At 47.9% G+C, this 16,635-nt stretch overlaps 2 protein-coding genes across 4 annotated transcripts in view; both read right to left on the bottom strand.

The window, feature by feature from the left end:
• Window positions 1-107: 107 nt before the first annotated feature.
• LOC146336229 (phospholipase A2, minor isoenzyme-like) lies at window positions 108-13,767 on the bottom strand. 3 transcript variants are annotated; one of them, XM_084819392.1, is made up of 4 exons: window positions 10,547-10,683; window positions 5,529-5,700; window positions 3,053-3,180; window positions 108-1,277 (listed from the first exon to the last, which is right to left on the bottom strand). In XM_084819392.1, exons 1-4 carry the CDS (start codon window positions 10,596-10,598, stop codon window positions 1,156-1,158), a joined length of 474 nt encoding a protein of 157 aa, XP_084675518.1. In that variant the 5' UTR covers window positions 10,599-10,683; the 3' UTR covers window positions 108-1,155. The 3 variants fall into 3 exon arrangements, with proteins under 3 accessions (XP_084675518.1, XP_084675519.1, XP_084675520.1); XM_084819393.1 differs by lacking the exon at window positions 10,547-10,683 and adding an exon at window positions 13,639-13,767 and having other exon boundaries at window positions 114-1,277; XM_084819394.1 differs by lacking the exon at window positions 10,547-10,683 and adding an exon at window positions 13,054-13,296 and having other exon boundaries at window positions 114-1,277.
• Window positions 5,687-16,635, bottom strand: part of NIPSNAP1 (nipsnap homolog 1) — a 52,980-nt gene continuing 42,031 nt past the window's right edge. Inside the window, exon 11 of the mRNA XM_084819387.1 lies at window positions 5,687-5,700. The gene's annotated coding sequence lies outside the window, so the exon portion shown is untranslated. The remainder of the gene's footprint in view (window positions 5,701-16,635) is intronic.

The raw sequence follows: 16,635 nt of genomic DNA, 5'->3' as shown, positions 1-16,635 counted from the left end.
AGCCGCCCTGGAGTAAATGGCTTGTGTAGATGGGGCCGAGGAGAAGGGAGAGCAGAGAAAGTGGGAACCAAGAGCAGAGGCTGAGGGAAGGGAAAGGCCAGACCAGCGACAGAAGATATTCATTTATTACTTTTTTAGCCTGCCATCCTTCCAAGGCGGCATACATAATCCTCTCCATTTATCTTCCCAACAACCCTGTGAAGTTAGATTAGTCAGTGATTGGCCCAGTATTAGCTGATTGTTCATATTTTGATTTGGCAGCTTTGCCCATAAAGTTGTTGAGGATGGATGTAGTGTCTAATTTCTCAAAAAAGGAAAATTCTCAGCGGATAGTTGGATTCACATGAATGGCAATCCACAGAAAACGTTGAGAGAGTGAAGTCTTTGAGATCCCATATGAGCCTGCCTGGGTTTTAAGATCTTCAGGGAAGGCCATTCTCTCCATCCTACTGCCAACAGAGGCATGTTAGGTGGGGACAAAAGATAGGGCCTTCTCAGTGGCTGCTCCCAGGCTCTGGAATTCCCTGCTGAGGGAGGCTTGCTTGGCTCCTTCTCTGTTATCCTTCTGCTGGCAGGCAAAGACATTTTTATTCGGGCAGGCCTTTTGGTCTGTTATTGAAGGTTTTTTTTTAATTAGTTGGTGCTGCTTATTTCTTTGTTGTTGTTTTATTTGTTTGAATTAAGCTTTTGTTTATCTGAATACTATTGATAACTACTTTGAGCGCCATTTTTGGGTAGGAAGGTGGAATGTAAATTAAAATAAGTAAATAAATGAACAAACCAACTGTAAGACATTTAAGAAAGAAGACACAATAAGCCCTTTGAACTGCTTATTGTCTGTAATTCATCAGGGTATTCTTTAATCTGCCCAACAGCAAACATGGAAACCTTGCATGGAATGAGTTGGAGCATTTGGAAAGGCCATCTTGACTTCAGCGGCAAGGCGGGGCGTTGAGAAAAAGAACACGACTTTTGATGCCTGACTTTATTACTCAGGATGGAAGCAATCCCTTTGCCGTAGAAAACACAAAACATCCCACTTTTACCCCTGTCTCCATCCGTCATACGACACACGAAGGTGTGTTTGAAGTCCTGCCCAGCGAATCAACGTGAGTGAGAGGGTGCGAAGTTCCCTTCACTGGGGCAACCCAAACGTCAAGAGCAGTATTTGCTCTTGTCCAGTTTCTTGTACTCCTTGTTGTATGGAGCCCCTGCAAAGCAGATGGCTGCACTGCGGTCACAGTTGCAAATAAACGCCGCACATTCATCCTTGTCGTCTGGAGGGAGAGAAGGAAAATATGAACTCATATATAAATATGAACTGGTTCTCTGCTTTGGGTGACTTTGGAGGTCCAAGGGCCATGTTTGCTCCCTGGACAACCTCCCTCCTCCCGCAGACTGCAGCTCCCCCCCCCCCCCCCCCGTGGTGCCAATTTTTTTTAAATTAAAAAAGGCATCCAGAGCAACTATGGAGCGCCAAAAGTAGGTTGTTGGCAAACTAATTTTGACCCCTTTGGTGGAGCGCTAAAAGGCTCAACATTTGTTGCAAAGAAGCTAATTTTGACCCTTTGGGCACTTGACAGCTGCTCTGGAAGACTTTTTGATTTTTTTTAAAGGTTTTTAAATGTTATTTTACAATTTGGGGTGACAGCAGGGGGCGGTGGGGCCACATCTGGCCTGTCTTAAGTAGTTAAGAGTTTTGGTTTAGCCCAGTATTGTCTTCTCCAGCCTTTGCCAACCTGGTGCCCTACAGACGTTTTGGACTTCAACTCCCATAAGCCCCAGCCAGAGTGGTCAATGGTCAGGAATGCTGGGAATTGTAGACCAAAACAACTGGAGGGTATCGGACTGGGGAAGGCTGATCTACTCTCACTGGGAATGGCTGTCCAAGGCCGAATCCTCCGAGCCCCGCTACTGGAGATCTCTTCACTGGAAATCTCAGGGATTTAATGTGGAACCGGCTGCATGCACAGCTGCACAGTTGCTCGGCTGCTGAACAAAGGTAGGTATACTAGGGCATCTGCTGAGGGCCCACACCCAAGCAGGGGCCCGCTGACCAAGAGCCCACTGGACTTGGTCTTTCTCTTCCCCCGTTGGAAATGGCTTGTTCACTGGCCTCTCGCTCTGGCCCAGACAACGGAGGTGGTGAGGAGGAGATGCCACAGCCTACTTGCTCAGTGGCTCTCTGCCTGTCAAGCAAGCAAGTGGCAGCCATGATGAAGAAGAGGAGGAGGAGGGGCAAGAGCTGCTGGGGACAATGGTGTGAGAAGGGAGATCACTGGAGGCAGTGAGGGCATTATCACAGAATCGTAGAGTCATAGGGCTGGAAGGGGCCTGCAAGACCATCGAGTCCAACCCCCTGCTCAGTGCAGGAAGCCTGATTCCCAGGCGGTCTCCCATCCAAGTACCAACCAGGGCTGACCCTGCTTAGCTTCCGAGATCAGATGAGATCGGGCACACCCAGCCCTTTGTTAGTTCGCATTGAATGTGCCTTGCTCTCAAACACCTGTCCCCTGGCAAAGCTAAAGTATGGTGTAAGGCAGCAGATCTCAAACTTTCTAGCCCCAGGCCCCCTTGGGAGAGCTGAAGGTGACCAAAGCAAAATGGTGTCGCTGGGGCAGAGCCAGTCACAAAATGGTGGCAGATGGAAGCCGAGTTTGGCATTATCATTTTATATTGATGACCAATCCCTCTTTGGAAATAGCTAAATTCTTTTCCTTGAAGAAGAGAGTTCCAGAATTCAGCTCTCCTCAAGTGAAGTACAGACATTGCTTCAGTCTCTCTGTTTCAGGCAGAATTTTGCCGATCCAAAGGCTTTAATTGGAGATGTTTTGTTTTATATTGTCTTCTGCCTCCCTACACGTGCCACTCAAACTATTCTTCCTAATTCCTCTCCTGTCTTTTCCCCCACTTCTCCTTTCACACATTACTTGTCACCTTTTCCCACTCCACACTGCAAGTTTCTGTCATCCCTGCCTCCTGCTGGGGGTATCGGGTGGGCAGGAGCATAGAGGCCCACAGTCGGAGACATGCTAGCGTAGGGTACATTTACCATTGCAGGTGATATCACCACCAGAACAGCTATATGCATAGGGCTTCGTGTAAGGGTTGTCCACAAGGAATCTACATTTAGGATGCTTCTTGGCCTGGATGTAGCAGTGGTCGTGAATCTGACAGCACCTGCTCGAAAAGCAGAAATGTTCAGACTGATTCACTCAGCTCGATAAACACCGCATGGCTCAAAGATGGTCCAAAGGTTTATCTAGTCCAGCATCATGTTTCTCATGTTGGCCAACCAGATGGCAACCAATATCATTGGCTGATCCCAAATCTGAGAATGATGAGAGGGTGAAAATGTCTCTCTACCCTACCCTTCCCCATCCTCCCCTATAAGAACATAAGAAGAGCTGTGCTGGATCAGACCAAGGGTCCAACTAGTCTGGGATTCTGTTCACACAGTGGCCATCCAGCTGCCCATGGGAAACCCACAAGCAGGGCATGAGTGCAACAGCACCCTCCCCCCCATGTTCCCCAGCAACTGGTGAACATAGGCCTAGTTTGATAGCTTTATCTTTCCTTTGCTGACTGGGGGATTATGGGAGTAGTAGTCTGGCACGTCCTGAGTGCACCAGGTTGGGAAAGGCTGATCTATCCGTTGTGTCTACACCAGATATCTCTAAACCTGAGACCAGCATTATGATGAGAACGGCAGTCGCCGGGATGCTGCCAAGAAGCCCATTAGTACAATGTGAGGCCACTCCCTGGTGCTTGTCTCCAGAATCTGGGACTCAGAAATACACCACCTCCCTTACCTGCTTTGTGGAAATTAACAAATGGTCAGCGAAAATGGATTCTCCACGCCCTTTTGACAGCTAAAACACTGATATTACAACACTGGGAGAATAAATGCTCATCTCCAATAATGCATTGGATTGAAGACCTTACCATGCTTTCCCTATTTGAACAGTGGCACGTAGACACCACCTTCAAATGCATACTTATTTGGATATGTGGTCCACTTTTGTTGAAGCTTATGTATACTAGCTAGAAAGTTGTATTTTTATACATATGCATTTCATAAGTATCCATTGCTAAGGATATATACAAATTCATGTATGTATATTTAAAAAAAACTAAAGAAAAAAGACGGAGAGAGAGATACTTCCCCTCTGCACCCGCTCCCCCATGAACATGGAAGTTGCACTCAACTTCCTCGTCTATTCTCCATGGGTATGTCCAAGAGCATAAGACTCTGGACCAGATGGAGACTTTCCAGTAACAAGGAATGGGAGAAATTCATTCAGCTCACATGTTAATGTGAACGGACCCATTTTTGCACTTTTGAGCCATTATGTGAACCAAAACTCTTTGCACTTCGCTTGAAATTTACAATGGAATTTTCCAATAAAAATGTGCAGTAAGGTGCATATATTAGGGAAAATGACATTTCAAAATGCATTATATTTGGGAAATTGCTTGCAAAGAATGTGCACATTAAGAGAAATGTGAAGAAAAATGTTTATGAATGTTCATGCACACTTTAAAAAATTGTCAAATTTTGGGACAAACTGAATGTAAGATTGGAGAAGTTCTCAAAGTTTGAGACAAATTGAAGTTAAGATTGGAAAAATAAGAAAAGGAGTGAAACTGAAATGGGCAGGTTTATCCATTCCTGCCGGTAACTATGGCTCTTGGAGTTAGAAGCATATTTTTTTAAGGCAGGACTGCCAGCATGGTGTAATGGTTAGTGTTTAACCGTGACTCAGGAGATCCAGGCTCTAGTCCCCATTCGGCCATGAAGCTCACTGGGTGACTTTGGGCCAGTCACTGACTCTCAGTCTAATCTACCTCACAGGGTTGTTGTGAGGGCAAAATGGAGAGGAGGAGGACAATGTTAGCCATCGTGGCTTCCTTGCAAGAGGAAAAAAGGTGGGTAGTCATAAATAAAATAAATACATACTTGTCATACACTCCAGGAGATCTTATTTCATGGCTACTCTTTCGGAGGGAGCAATCATATGGCCACTAGTCAGCGGCCAGACAGCCGTAGGATATATCAGTTTCCAGGAACCGACCACGGAGCCCGCACTCTGAGGTCGGTTCCCAGAGACCTGACCATCCCCCCCTCCCGCGCTGCCTCTCAGGCAGCCCGGAACGGCTCTGCACTCGGGAGAGGAGCGCAAGGCAGCAAAAACAGGGCGTTCCGGGGCAGGGAAGGCGGAAATGCTGGTACGACACATCCTATGCGTTGTTTGGCAGCCGCCTCCCCCGCTCTGCCTTCCCGTGGCCAGGCAGTCGAAATCGGCTGTGTAGCCGCAAATGCAGGGCGGCTGAAGCGTGGAGGGGACGACCCCTACCACACTTCTCCTGCCCTGCATTGGATAGGCGGTAGCCTACAAGTTTGGAGGCGGCCGCCTATCCCCATAGGATTGCGCCCTAAGTAGCTGTTTTTAAGAGGTTCTCCTTAATAAAATGAAGAAGTGTGAGGCCTGGGTGGGGAGGGGTGCAGAGGCAAGGAACTGGCTTACTTGTCCAGGTCATCCACCGGTGTGCCGCTGCCCCCAAAGCCACAGTAGCAGCCATAGTTACTGTAGTCCTTCAGGGGGTCACTGCCCGGGATGGTGCACTTGATCATGTTGCTGAACTGCAACAAGTTCCGGTGGGAAGCGGTAGCCGAGCCCACTAGAAGGGAGACACAAACTTGCCACAAGAAGATCTGTGTTAGCCAGACATCTGACAGCTGAAAAGCACTTCTCCCTCCACTAAGCTAAAACAGGAGTGTGGGGTGGGGGGTGGGGGGGCTCCACTCCCAAAGTTTCCCTTTTAAAACCTGCAAGGTTACAGATTACCTGCGTCAGAAAGGAACATACCCACTCTGCTTTTGCATGAGCCACTGACCCTGGAGTAGAAGCAAACAAGCTCAGAGCAAAAAGGCATCCAGGAAGACAGTTGTCTTCCAGGCCAAATTCAAGGTGTTGGTTTTGACCTTTAAAACCCTATATGGTACCGGCCCAGCATATCTCAAGGAGCGCCTCCAGCAACACCAGACAGGCCGCTTAACAAGATCAGCCTTGGATGGCCTCCTCTCTGTCCCATCAGCCAGGACAGCTAGACCAGTGAGGACAAGGGAGAGGGCCTTCTCTGTGGTGGCCCCCACTCTGTGGAACTCCCTCCCTAGGGAACTCCGCCATGCCCCCTCTTTAATGAGCTTCTGTCATGCATTAAAAACATGGTTGTTCAGGCAGGCATTTGGGGTGGGTTAGGGTATTTTTAGAAATATGTTTTTAAATGTAGAATTTTATTGTTTTAAATTGTTTTTATTATTGTACATCGCCCAGAGTGGCTGGGTGACCAGCCAGATGGGCGATTAATAAATTTAATAAATAAATAAATTGGCAGACTCCTGGAGCAGAGCGTGATTCAGAGCGATCCAATCAAACTCAAGGCAAGGTGTGGCTGATTATCTACCCCACTGAGAGACTGATTGGATAAAAGGGGTCACGGCCAGAACAGGGGACATTCAGAGTCACAGCATGCAGCCTCCTCTGTGTGCGGCTGTTTTAGATTCACAGGAGCCTGCCATTACGCAGGCCATTTCATCTGGCATTGCATCTGAGCCCTTCCAGTGGTGTTTGGGAATTACTGGGTTAAGATATGTAGCAGGATTAGAGCTGGCCCAATTGCATGAGCCACTGTAGTGCAGTGGCTGAAATGCTGGAGTGGGATGGGGGAGATCCATGAGTCTTCACTCTGTCATGAAGCTCACTGAGTGACTTTGGGCCAGTCACCGACTCTCAGCTTAACCTACCTCACAAGGCTGTTGTGAGGATAAAATGAAGAGGATCGTGTACAGTGCCTCGGGCTCCTCAGAGAGAAAGGCGGGATATAAATGGAACAAGCAAGCCGGCCAGCAAGCCACCTGAGTGATTCCTTGAGGATTCCAACATTTTAGCGACTCCCCTTGAGTGGCGCGTATAATGCGAGAGGTGTGCCCAGAATCGCTTGCAACATCGCAAAGCATACAGGGTCATATGCTTTGTCACATGCACAATCACCCAAATGTTGTCCCCGCCCTTCCTGACAGCTCCCGTTGCGAGAGTTCCTGGGACCTCTTGGATTGGCAAAATCTTGGATTGGCAAAATCCCCCACAAACAATGCATATATGTATTTATTTAGGATGTGAAAAGGGGCTTGGACTGGTTCATGCAGCCACTTCCGTACTGGATCCTTGCCCCTGTTGGCTTATAAAAACTGGCAGGGAAGGAACAGCTGGCTGGGCCAGGGAGGTGATTAATGCCTCCTTGCGAGAGAGGGTGGTCCCAAGGCCGCCTCAAAGAGGTGGTTGTGAGACTACTCCTAAAGAAACCCTCCCTGGACCAGGAAAATCTTAGTAATTTTAGGCCAGTGGCAAATGTTCCTTTCCTGGGCAAGGTTCTTGAGCAGGTGGTTGCCAACCAGCTCCAGACACTCTTGGATGAGACTGATTATCTCGATCCATTTCAGTCGGGGTTCAGGCCGGGTTTGGGCACGGAAACAGCCTTGGTCGCCCTGTGTGATGATCTATGTCGGGAGAGAGACAGGGGGACTGTGACCTTGTTGATTCTCCTTGCTCTCTCGGAGGCTTTCAATACCATCGTCCATGGTATCCTTCTGGGACGACTGTCTGCGTTGGGAGTGGGAGGCACTGCATTGCAGTGGTTTCGCTCCTACTTGGAGGGTCGGCTTGAGAAGGTGGTGCTGGGGGAACACTGCTCAGCCCTGTGGATTCTCCAGTATGGGGTTCCGCAGGGGTCACTTCTGTCCCCCATGCTATTTAACATCTACATGAAATGGTTGAGTGTGGTCATCCGGAGTTTTGGGGCGCATTGTCATCAGTATGACAAAACCACCCATCAGGGAGGAAGTGAGAAGGGAAGGGGGCCCCTTAGATCTGGAAGAGGCACTGGGCTTTAAAGGAGCAGTGAAAGAAGATCCCAATTTACAGACTTGCCACCAGGATGCAGAGAAAGCTGCTCAAGAGCCCCTTGGCATAGGGACAAGCTGCTTCCTTTGGGAACGGGGGCTACTGTGCAGAGAATCTGCAGCCAAAGCGGCTGGGGGGGGGGTGTTAAGGAAGCAGCTGGTGGTCCCAAAAACCTACCACTCCTGAGTAATCCAGTTAGCACATGAGACGGTGTGGGGAGGCCATTTGGGCATCCCGCGAACCAGATCCTACTGGCCTCCAGTGGCGGATGAGGTGAAAAAATATTGCAACACTTGTGAGATTCGCCAATGAGTTGGGTTCCCATGAGATCAGCCAAAAGCACCCCTCCAGCCGTCACCGGTTGTAGGCGAGCCTTCTGAGAAAGTGGGAATAGATATTATGGGACCTTTTTCACCACCCACCCGGGCCGGGAAGATGTTTATTTTAACTACTGTAAATTTTGCCACCAGGTATGCGGAAGCCATACCTTTGACTTCAATTACCTCCATTCGGATTGCTAAAGCTTTGTTAGCTGTTTTTGCTCGATTAGGAATGCCACCGACTTTGGTGAGCGACTTGGGCTCTGGTTTCATGTCACAGCTAATGAAGAGACTATGGGAGAAATTCAGCATTGTACATCCTCAGCATGCCATCATGAGGGCAATGGATTAGTAGAAAGATTTAATCAGACTTTAGGGAAGATGTTGAAGGTTTATGCCTTAGCCCATAACACCGACTGAGATCAAGCACTGCCCTTTTTGTTGTTTGCATACAGACTCGCCCCAAGATAGCTTAGGCTATTCCCCAAATGAACTTATGTTTGGAAGAGAACTGCGGGGACCGTTGGCTTTGCTCAAAGAAGAGTGGGAGGGGCAGCTGGCGTCGATCCCCACCTCTCTGGTGGCATATGTGCAGCGGCTGCAAAATACCCTGCAGAAGGTGGGAGAGATGGCCCAGACTCATTTGACAGCAGCCCAGGGCCGTCAGAAGACCTGGTATGATGCCAAGGCCAGAGAGAGGGTGTTCCAGCCAGGAGATAGGCTTTTGGTATTGAAACCAACAAAACCAGATAAGCTGTTGGTGAGGTGGGAGGGCCCCCTAGTGGTAGAACAACGTATGAACTCTGTGAATTATTTACTGACACCCCCCTCCCCGACTCTTCCAAGAGAGCTAAAGTCTATCATGTAAATATGATGAAGCCGTTCCAGGAGAGAGGGAGGATGACGACAATTGGGGCCAAAGCCAAAGAGATGGGGCACGTGGTGGACTTACTGGAGGAGGGGTGGCTGAGATACCCCTGCCTGAGATCCTAGGAGACAGACAAAGGATTCAGCTACAAGAATTATTAGGCAAATTCCATAATTTTTTTCTAGTGCTCCAGAATGGACTTCTTTGGCCTGCCACTCGATCCCCATGGGAGACCATCCACCCATTCAGTCTCCCCGCTATAGAGCCATGGGGCGCCATGCAGAGGTTGTGGCTAAGGAATTGCAAGAGATATTGGCTCTGGGGGTGATTAAAGAGAGTCAAAGCCCCTGGTCTTCCCCAATTGTGTTGGTAAACAAAAAGGAGGAGGGGGGGAAGTTGAGGTTCTGTGTTGACTATAGAGCCATAACTTGTGTTACTCAGGCAGATAGCTACCCCATGCCTTGTGTGGACAAACTGACAGAGCTGCTGGCTGGGGCAAAATACGTCTCCACCTTAGATTTGACTAAAGGGTACTGGCAAGTCCCATTGAATGAAGATGCTTCTCTAAAATCCGCGTTTAGCACCCACTTTGGTTTGTTCCAGTTCACTGTTTACTCTTTGGCCTCAAGGGGGTGCCAATGATGTTCCAGAGGCTAATTAATGGAGTGCTGAATGGGCTGGTGGGGGTTGCTTGTACGTATCTGGACGATATTGCGATTTTCAGTTCAACCTCAGAAGGGCGTTCGGCCCATGTCTGTCAGGTGTTGCAACGCCTGAAAGGGGCTGGTTTTGACTATTAAGGCTACCAAGTGTCAATTTGGGAGAGGAGAAGTGACTTACTTAGACCGCAGGGTTGGCAGTGGAAGCCTAAAACCCCTGGAAGCTAAAGCAGAGACAGTACAACAATGGCTCATACCTACCACCAAAAAGCAAGTGCAATCCTTTCTGGGATTGGCGGGGTACTATCGGCATTTTGTTCCCAACTTTAGTGCTGAGGTAGCCCCCCTGACTGACTTATGTAAAAAAACGGCAATCTATTAAGGTACGCTGGACAGAACAGTGCCAGAGAGTCTTTGACGAATTGAAACATTGATTGAAACATTTTCCTGTTTTGAAGGCCCCTGACTTTGAACAGCCCTTTATGCCAGAGACTGATACTTCTGAGACTGGGTTGGGGGCTGTCTTGCTACAGGCTGGGGAGGAGGCAACTCTCTATCCGGTGGCTTACCTTAGCAAAAAGTTATTGCCCAGGGAGAAGAATCTAGCCTAGGGATGTCAGAGAATTCTGCCACGGATCTTGGTGAGGCCGAATGCCAGTGCATTCAGCTCCCTGAAATCCGTGGCGGAACAAAGCCCCCTTGGCCCGCGAAATGGGCCCGGAACGGAGCACCTACCTGCTGCCATCCGTGCTGACTTGCGAATGGCGGCCACGTCTGCGGCCGCCATTTGCTTCTTCCATATAGCTGTGATAGGCTACGTAAATACTTACGTAGCCTATCATGGCAAAACTAAGGGAACGCAAATGGCAGCGGCTACGGCAGCTGCCATTTGCGTTCCCTTTTTTCCGCCGTTTTAGCCTACGTAAATATTTATGTAGGCTAAAACGGGGGGGGGGAAGGGAACGCAAATGGCGGCCGCCATAGCCGCTGCCATTTGCGTTTGCTGTTTTTTTGTTTGTTTTTGCCGTGATAGGCTACGTAAATATTTACATAGCCTATCACGGCAAAATACAGGGACACAAATGGTGGCGGCTATGGCCGCTGCCATTTGCATCCCTGCAGGCTGCCCAGCGGCCGGATGTCTGGCTGCGGGCGGCCCCGGCCGGCAGCTCTGCGGAATCTCCATGGAGCGGAGCTGGCCGGAGAGAATTTCGGGGGGAGGGATGGAGCGCCTCCCCCCCACCGCGAATGTCACCCTTCGAAAAGGTAAGTGACTTTCGTACATCCCTAATCTAGCCACAATCGAAAAGGAATGTTTGGCTATTGTGTGGGCATTAGGAAATTGTGACCTTACCTATGGGGGAGGCCTTTTCGGTTCCAAACAGACCATTCCCCCGTGTTGGTTGACTAAAGTAAAAAATACAATTCAAAAACCGTTGTGCTGGAGCTTAGCCCTGCAAGACTATGATTTTTCAGTGACTCACATTTCCAGGCGAGAGAATGTAGCGGCCGATGGGTTGTCTAAAGTCTACCAGAGTGACTGAGCTAAAGAGAGTGTTGCCTAGCTGAAATTTAGAGGCAAACCCCGTAATTTTCATCTTATGGGGGGAGGTGTCAAGGAGAAGGCCTATGGGGCCAAAGTGGTGGCGGGAAAGAGTTAATTTTACCTTGCATAGTTTTAGATGGTGTTTTAGAGATTTAGGGTAGGAAAGAGAGTGGGATCTGGTAAGATTTATAATCCAGACACCTGGAGGAAGAGATGTGGGCATACCAGGATGGAAGGCTCCAGGGCAGAGACCTTATCAGGACAGGAGCCCAAGGTCGTAAAACAACTTGGCCTGCCAAGAGGCCAGCACAGCTGGGGAGGTGTGAAAAAGCCCAGCTCATCCTCCCTGAGGGAGGGAAGGGGGATGAAAGAGCAAAGGACTGGGTTTGGGATGGGATAAAAAGAGCCCTGTGGCCACTCTTCTTTATCTGTTGGTTTCCATCTGGTCCAGGTGGAAGGTGTTGGAATGCTGGCATTAACTAAGGATCCTACTCAGAGGTGTGAGTAGATAGGGTTATGTAGTCTTTTCTTGTTTTCGTCTGTGTTGGGTTTCCAAACGGGGAGTTGATATTTGGGGAAATTCTAAATCGTACTTTGTCTTGCCTCTCTTCTCATTCCCTTACCCCTTATTAGTGAATAAACATCTACCTCAAAATCCTTGCTGCTATTTCTTTTCTGGGTCAGTGCTACATTCAGTGGCTACTGTCTCCTCCTCTGGGAAGGGAGGGGGTTGGGGTATGCCTGCAGGCCAAACTGAGTTGGTCTGGAGGGACAGGAGGGCTGTGGATCAAGGAGGGCTGATTGAGCCCAGAGGTCTGGCCTTCCTTTACACCCAGCTACGCCCCTATCTGGACAGGGATAACCTGGCTTCAGTTGTCTATGCTCTGGTAAACTCCAAGTTAGATTACTGCAATGCACTCTACATGGGGCTGCCTTTGAAGACAGTTCAGAAGCTGCAGCTCGTGCAAAATGCAGCAGCCAGATTGATAACGGGGACCAGAAGGTCCAAACATATAAGACTGCCTCTGGCCCGCTTGCACTGGCTGCCTGTATGTTTCCGAGCCCGATTCAAGGTGCTGATTTTAACCCATAAAGCCTTACACAGCTTGGGACCACAGTACCTGACAGAGTGCCTCTCCCAACATGAACTTACCTGTATACTAGACTCAACATCTAAGGCTCTCCCACAGCTGCCTACACCAAAGAAAGCTCAGAAGAAGGAGACAAGGGAGAGGGCCTTCTCGGTGGCGGCCCCCAAATTATGGAATTATCTCCCTGAGGCCCGCCTGGCACCAACACTGTTATCTTTTCGGCACCAGGTTAAGTCTTTCTCTTCTCCCAGGTATTGCAGCATATGATAAGTTTTAATCAATCCTGGAATGTCTTACGGTTATAGTTATTTGCTTTTGAGGTTGTTTGAAGTTGTTTTATATATTTCTTTTGTGTATATTGTCTGTTCATGTGTTTCTTATGTAAATGGTTTTTAATCTCTATATTGTACTTTTAATGTTTTTAATCTTTGAAAACCAACCAGAGAGCTTTGGCTATTGGGTGGTACAGAAATGTAAAATAATAATAATAATAATAATAATAATAATAATAATAATAATAATAATAATAATAATAGGCTCCTGTGTAGCTGCACAGTTTCAAAACAGCACGGCTGGCTCCCATCTCCACTCCCAAGCTGAATTACTATTTAAAGTGAGAGGCAGCAAGCCACCGTTTCTCAGCTGTGCTCTGCAGAATAGATGCAGAGAACGAGAGTCGCTATCTGGCATGTCAGCTGCTGAAAATCCATGCTGGAGACCCCTCCGTCCATATGGATGCACATTTATGCAGACAACAGGAACCCATGAATTCTTTTTGATACGTTTAGTTCTAGAGCCCAACCCATCCTGCTGGTTCAGTGGAGCTAAAACAAAGAGAAAGTAAAGAACCTCTTACCCTCAACAAATCAAATCACATTTAATTTGAATTCAGTAACATTTCAAAGAAACATAGGAAGCTGCCTTGTCCTCCCAAGTCAGACCTTTGGTCTACCTTGCTCAGAATTGCCTGAGTGACCGGCAGCCGCTCTCCAGGGTCTGAGCCCGAACCTTTCCCAGACCTACCTGGAATTGAACCCCGGGCCTTCTGCAAGCAACCTGATGCCCTCCAGATGTGCTGGACTGCAACTCCCATCATCCCCAGCCAACACATCTGGAAGGCACCAGGTTGGGGAAGGCTGATATACACCAACGTAGCCGCCTTCATTGGACCATGGGTAACCACAACTTACCTGATGCCAGGAGAAGGAACTGGGTGAGATTCATTTTCTCAGCAGTTAAGGTATAGCAGTTAGGACTGGGATGTATAATTCTCAGTCTTTTTATAGCACGGCCTTACCTTGGAGCCAACCGAGATGAGAGATAAGAAGCTGATGTGTTTACTCTTCTATAAACAGCTCTCATTTTTCAGAAAATGCCACTGGGGCTTGCGATTAAACCAAGGCCATCAGAAACCAACCATTTTCTTTCCAAGGATCACCTGGGCCACCCCAGTTTTCCAGAGAAGAGTTTCACTTGGGTTAAAGACCACAATCTGAGTAGCACAAGATCTTTAAACCAGGGGTGCAGAACATCAGTCCTGTGGACCAGAACCGGCCCACTTGGGGTCCCAGTCAGTCCACAAAATTGTTTTTAAAAGCCTACGTGAAAATTAGTATGTGTTTTCATATATTTCTCCTAATACATGCATTTTTGCATGCAATTTTATCTAATACTTAAGAACGTAAGAAGAGCCATGTTGGATCAGACCAAAGGACCATCCATCTAGTCCAGCAATTGGTTCCCAGAGCGGCCAGCTAGCTGTCTGTGGTTGGAAACCCACAAGCAGGACATACGAGCAACTGCACCCTCCCAGCCATGTTCCCCAGCAAACTGGCATACAGAAGCATGCTGCCTCTGATACTGGCGGTAGCATATAGCCATCAGGACTAGTAGCCATTTGTCCTGGATTTCAGGAAATATCTGATTTTGCTTTATTGGACTTGCTGCAAAGACTATTGAAACAATGCTAATCCAGCTCCCTTAAAACAACACAAGATGTCTTACTATGAAATGCAAATGCCAAATGTTCACTGATAAATAATTAAGAATGTAAAACGTAAATAAGCAAGAAGCACTGTATGAAATTGTATTGAGGATACAGAGGCACAAGCACTGTCACAATGGATTCTGGGTAACTGTCAGGGTGGAAACTGAGCCCATAGAGTCCCAGAGCAGCTCTGATTCTGAGGAGGATCAGCAATCCGTGGGAGAGGAGCTCGCTCATCTCTCACAAGCACAGCAGCTGGCAGAGATTCCTCCTGCCAGCATTCCTGGGATAGATAGTGACCCTGGCAGGGAGAGAGCGCTGGAGGGGGGCTTGCTGGATGCTCGGCGCAGACGCAGGGAGCGGCGAGCAATGGAGGGCACGGAAAGGAGGCGTAGCGCTCGCTTGGCGCACAAACAACGGTCGTGTCCCGAGGACCCAAGGGAAAGAGGGAGGATCTCTCCCTAGCTCGTAATTTCAGGGTCTTCCCGTGGTTCTCCTTTAAACGGGGACCAACTGCCTTACCTGGAGCTTAGGCTACTCTGCTATCTTTCCCCAGTGCTGTTCCTTGCTTTGGCGCTAGCGACTAGTATTCTGAAAGAGTCATAAAGTAATAAAGGAATAAAGTCTTGGAAATAATTCCTCGTCGTCTGTGTCCTGAGTTGGCTATTGGTGGGGACTGCAAGAGGCAGCTAGGGCGCTCCTGACAGCAACTGGCATAAAAATAATGGTCAAGATGGCCTGGATGGTATCCAAAGACAAAATGCTGATTTAAAGCCCTGTCACTTGGGCCAAAAAGTTATTTGAGTAATGAACAGGTGTGCATTATTCCAGGTCAAATGTGTACTTCAGGTTTTCGCTTATCAATTAATAAACCAAAAATACTGTGTAAGGTATACACATCAAAAAGATATACACATACTGTATGTGTAAGGTATACCCATCTAGACATATACAAATGTCTAGGCAAATGTATAGGCTTAAGTTTAACTGGAAATGTTGAGTAAGGTATAATCTTCTCAAAGGTATAATTCAAAATTGATCTTACCTAGCCTGAAAGGTGTACATGTAAGCCTTTTCTCTGTATTCTAATTTTTAAAGTATGTTCAATTACAATGAGATAACGAAGGATGTGAGCCCTAATTTATGGGACAGTAGATAGGTAACATTAGTTATGAGGTAATTTCTACACAAAAGGGTATAAACATGTGCTGGTTTTAGAAGGGGGAGCTTCTTATTTGAAGCTCACCAGGCCTGTGCGCCTGTCCGCTGAATAGCCTATTCAGTACTGAACAGAGAACTTGTTACTTAGGATGAGATCTCTCCTTTTTAGGTCTAAGAACAAGAAATGGTTAAGAAATTATTTTCCTTTTTAAGCTATTCAGATCTAAGGATCTTTAGCAATGCTGTTTAACAAAAAAATTGTTTTTATATGCATGATGTAGTCAAACGTGACACTACAAGTATATTTCTAATAAAAATGATAAATGGATCAAACAAAATATTTCCTGTTGCTTATTCTTGTTAGTACAAAACCTAGATTGCAACCTGCGAAACAATCTTAGGTGTACGCCTAGAAGAAGTTTTATCTGCGATGGGGAGTAAACAGGCTGCTAAATGCTCCAGAAATACTGAACTACAGACATAGTTCAAACAAAGTCAAACCGTCACCCATTGATGCTATAATTTGTTTAAACTAGGGCAACTCACAGTGCAGTCCTATGCCTGTTTAGACAGAACTGGCTGGGGAATGCTGGGAGTTGTAGGGCTTTTTTTCTGTCTAAACATGCATAGGACTGCGCCCTTAGTTGGCGGGGAGGGGCCACGGGAGTTGTAGGCGAGGAAGCGCAGAACCCTTTTCAGCCCAAGGGCTGACGTCCATTTTGGGGAAGCTCTCAGGTACTGCATTCCAATGGTAGGCGGGGCCAATGCCAAAAATGGCGGGGCCCCCAAATCAGGAGGAACATTCAGCTTCGAGCTCTTCCTAACAGTAATTCAGAGAGGCATTTCGACTTTTTAGATGGCGGGGGGGGGGATGACTGCACAAACGCCAGGAAAGCCTCCAACGATGGGTGGTCGAGGGAAAGGGGGCGGGGCCAAGCAAGCGGGGACGTGTCCTATTCCACTGGCTCAGGGCCATCCTTGCCAACAGGAGAGAGCGCACCTGGCCGATGTGATTACATAACTGAACAGGTGGCACACG

Source organism: Heloderma suspectum, chromosome 13, assembly GCF_057233095.1.
Source record: "Heloderma suspectum isolate Gila_16-S chromosome 13, 16-S_ref, whole genome shotgun sequence".
Classification (NCBI taxonomy): Eukaryota; Metazoa; Chordata; class Lepidosauria; order Squamata; family Helodermatidae; genus Heloderma; species Heloderma suspectum.
The sequence above is the reverse complement of the archived record's forward strand: the minus strand, read 5'-3'. Positions and strand labels throughout refer to the sequence as shown.